Raw genomic sequence first — 2,648 nt, forward strand, 5'->3', positions numbered from 1 at the left:
TGTGCCACCAAGCCTGACTAATTTTAAAAATTTTTTGAAGAGACCAGGTTTCACTGTGTTGCTCAGGGTGATCTTGAACTTCTGGGCTCAAGCAATCCTCCTGCCTTAGCCTCCTCAAATGTTGGCCCATAGTTTTAAGTAGTAAATCCTTTTCTGTACTTCTGAAGTTTTTATCATCGTATGTAAAATTTAGTGATGTCACATGAATTTGCTTAAAGTATAGATTATTTTCATAATTCTAGGAAACCAGATATTAAAAAATAAACTTATTCTAGGAGTTTAGTTATTTTATATATATATATAAATATATATAAATACATAAATAAATAAATATATATATATATATATACATATATATATATGACAAAGCCCCATCTCTATATATTTATAAAACATAAAGGCCATGGGTGGGGAATGGATGGCAGGCACCATGTCTGGCAGCAAAGGTGGCAAGAAGAAGGCCCTGAAACAGCCCAAGAAGCAGGCCAAGGAGAAGGACGAGGAAGATAAGGCTTTCAAGCAGAAACAAAAAGAGGAGCAGAAGAAACTCGAGGAGCTAAACATGAAGGCCATGGGGAAGTGGCCCCTGGCCACAGGTGGAATTAAGAAATTTGCCAAAAAGTGAGCTGTTGCTTGTGCCTGAGGAAATGGTAACCCTTTATTTCATCCATATTGAAACATCTGTATTCCCTGCCATAACACCTTTTGCCACCTATAGCTGGAATTAAGTGTTGTCTTGGAGCTGTTGTACATTTAAGAAAAAACTTTTGTAAAATAAATAAATAAATAAATGCCAGGCGCAGTGGCTCATGCCTGTATTCTCAGTACTTTGGGATGCCGAGGTGGTGGATCACTTGAGATCAGGAGTTCAACCAGCCTGGCCAACATGGTGAAACCCCATCTGTCCTAAAAAAAAAAAAAAATACAAAAATTAGCTGGGCGTGATGGTGGTCACCTGTACTTCCAGCTACTCAGGAGGCTGAGGTGGGAGAATTGCTTGAACGCAGGGGGTGGAGGTTGTAGTGAGCCGAGATGCCCACTGTGCTCCAGCCTCGGTGACTCCTTCTCAAAAAATAAAAAACACAAAAGTGGCCGGGCGCGGTGGCTCACGCCTGTAATCCCTGCACTTTGGGAGGCCGAGGTGGGCGGATCACGAGGTCAGGAGATCGAGACCATCCTGGCTAACATGGTGAAACCCCGTCTCTACTGAAAATACAAAAAAATTAGCCAGGCGTGGTGGTGGGCACCTGTAGTCCCAGCTACTTGGGAGGCTGAGGCATGAGAATGGTGAGAACCTGGGAGGCAGAGCTTGCAGTGAGCCGAGATTGTGCCACTGCACTCCAGCCTGGGCGACAGTGAGACTCTTGTCTCAAAAAAAAACCAAAAAACAACAACAACAAAAATAAACCCCCACAAAAGTAAAAAATATGTTGGGCCGAGTGCAGTGGCTCATACCTGTAATCCCAGCACTTTGGGAGGCCGAGGCAGGTGGATCATGAGGTGAGGAGATCAAGACCATCCTGGCCAACATGGTGAAACCCTGTCTCTACTAAAAATACAAAACTTAGCTGGGCGTGGTGGTGCACGCCTGTAGTCCCAGCTACTCGGGAGGCTGAGGCAGGAGAATTGCTTGAACCCGGGAGACGGAGGTTGCAGTGAGCTGAGATCACACCACCACACTCCAGCCTGTGCAACAGAGCAAGACTCTGTCTCAAAAAAAAAAAAAAAAAAAATGTTAACTGTTTAGAACAGCTTGGCATACTGTGTTTTGTTTGTTTTTACTTTTTTTTTTTTTTCTTTGAGACAAGGTCTCGCTTGGTCACCCAGGCTGGAGTGTACTGGTGTGATCATGGCTCACTACAGCCTTGACCTCCCGGATCAATTGATCTTTTACCTCAGCCCCCCAAATAGCTGGGACCACAGGTGTGCACCTCCAAACCTGCCTAATTTTTATATTTTTGGTAGAGATGAGATGTCGCCATGTTACTCAGGCTGGTGTCAAACTCCTGAGCTCAAGCAAACCCAAAGTACTGGCACTACAGGCATGAGCTCCCTGCCTGTCTAGTAATTTTTGTTTGGTTGGGTTTTTTTTTTTTTTTTTTTTTTTTGAGAGAGAGCCTCACCCTGTCTGGAGTGCAATGGTGTGATCTCGGCTTACTGCAACCTCTATCTGCCAGGTTCAAATGATTCTCCTGCCTCACCCTCCTGAGTAGCTGGGATTACAGGTGGCTGCCACCATGCCCAGCTAATTTCTGTATTTTTAGTACAGACAGGGTTTCACCATGTTGGCCAGGCTGGGCTTGAACTCCTGACGTTGTGATCCGCCCACCTTGGCCTCCCAAAGTGCTGAGGTGTGAGCCACTGCACCCAGCCCTGGCTAGTAATTTTTTAATAGTGATTATAATTACAAGCAAAGGTGTAATATATGTTTGTAAAAGTATTAAGTGAACTAGGCTAGGCGTGGTGATTCACGCCTGTAATCCCAGCACTTTGGGAGGCTGAGGTGGGCGTATCACGAGGTCAGGAGTTTGAGACCAGCCTGGCCAGCATGGTGAAACCCCGTCTCTACTAAAAATACACAAATTAGCCAGGCATTGTGGTGTGTGCCTGTAATCCCAGCTACTTGGGAGGCTAAAGTAGGAGGTGGA

At 45.0% G+C, this 2,648-nt stretch overlaps 1 protein-coding gene across 1 annotated transcript; it reads left to right on the top strand.

Annotated features, from left to right (window-relative positions):
* Positions 1 to 430: 430 nt before the first annotated feature.
* Positions 431 to 625, top strand: LOC109027584 (translation machinery-associated protein 7-like). The gene has a single exon (XM_055346929.1). It carries the CDS (start codon positions 431 to 433, stop codon positions 623 to 625), a length of 195 nt encoding a protein of 64 aa, XP_055202904.1.
* The last annotated feature ends 2,023 nt before the right edge of the window (positions 626 to 2,648 follow it).

Source organism: Gorilla gorilla, chromosome 6 (assembly GCF_029281585.2).
Source record: "Gorilla gorilla gorilla isolate KB3781 chromosome 6, NHGRI_mGorGor1-v2.1_pri, whole genome shotgun sequence".
Classification (NCBI taxonomy): Eukaryota; Metazoa; Chordata; class Mammalia; order Primates; family Hominidae; genus Gorilla; species Gorilla gorilla.

What these genes read in the sequence shown, in the direction of transcription:
- LOC109027584 (XM_055346929.1), top strand. Translation starts at nt 431, where the DNA reads ATGTCTGGCAGCAAAGGTGGCAAGAAGAAGGCCCTGAAACAGCCCAAG.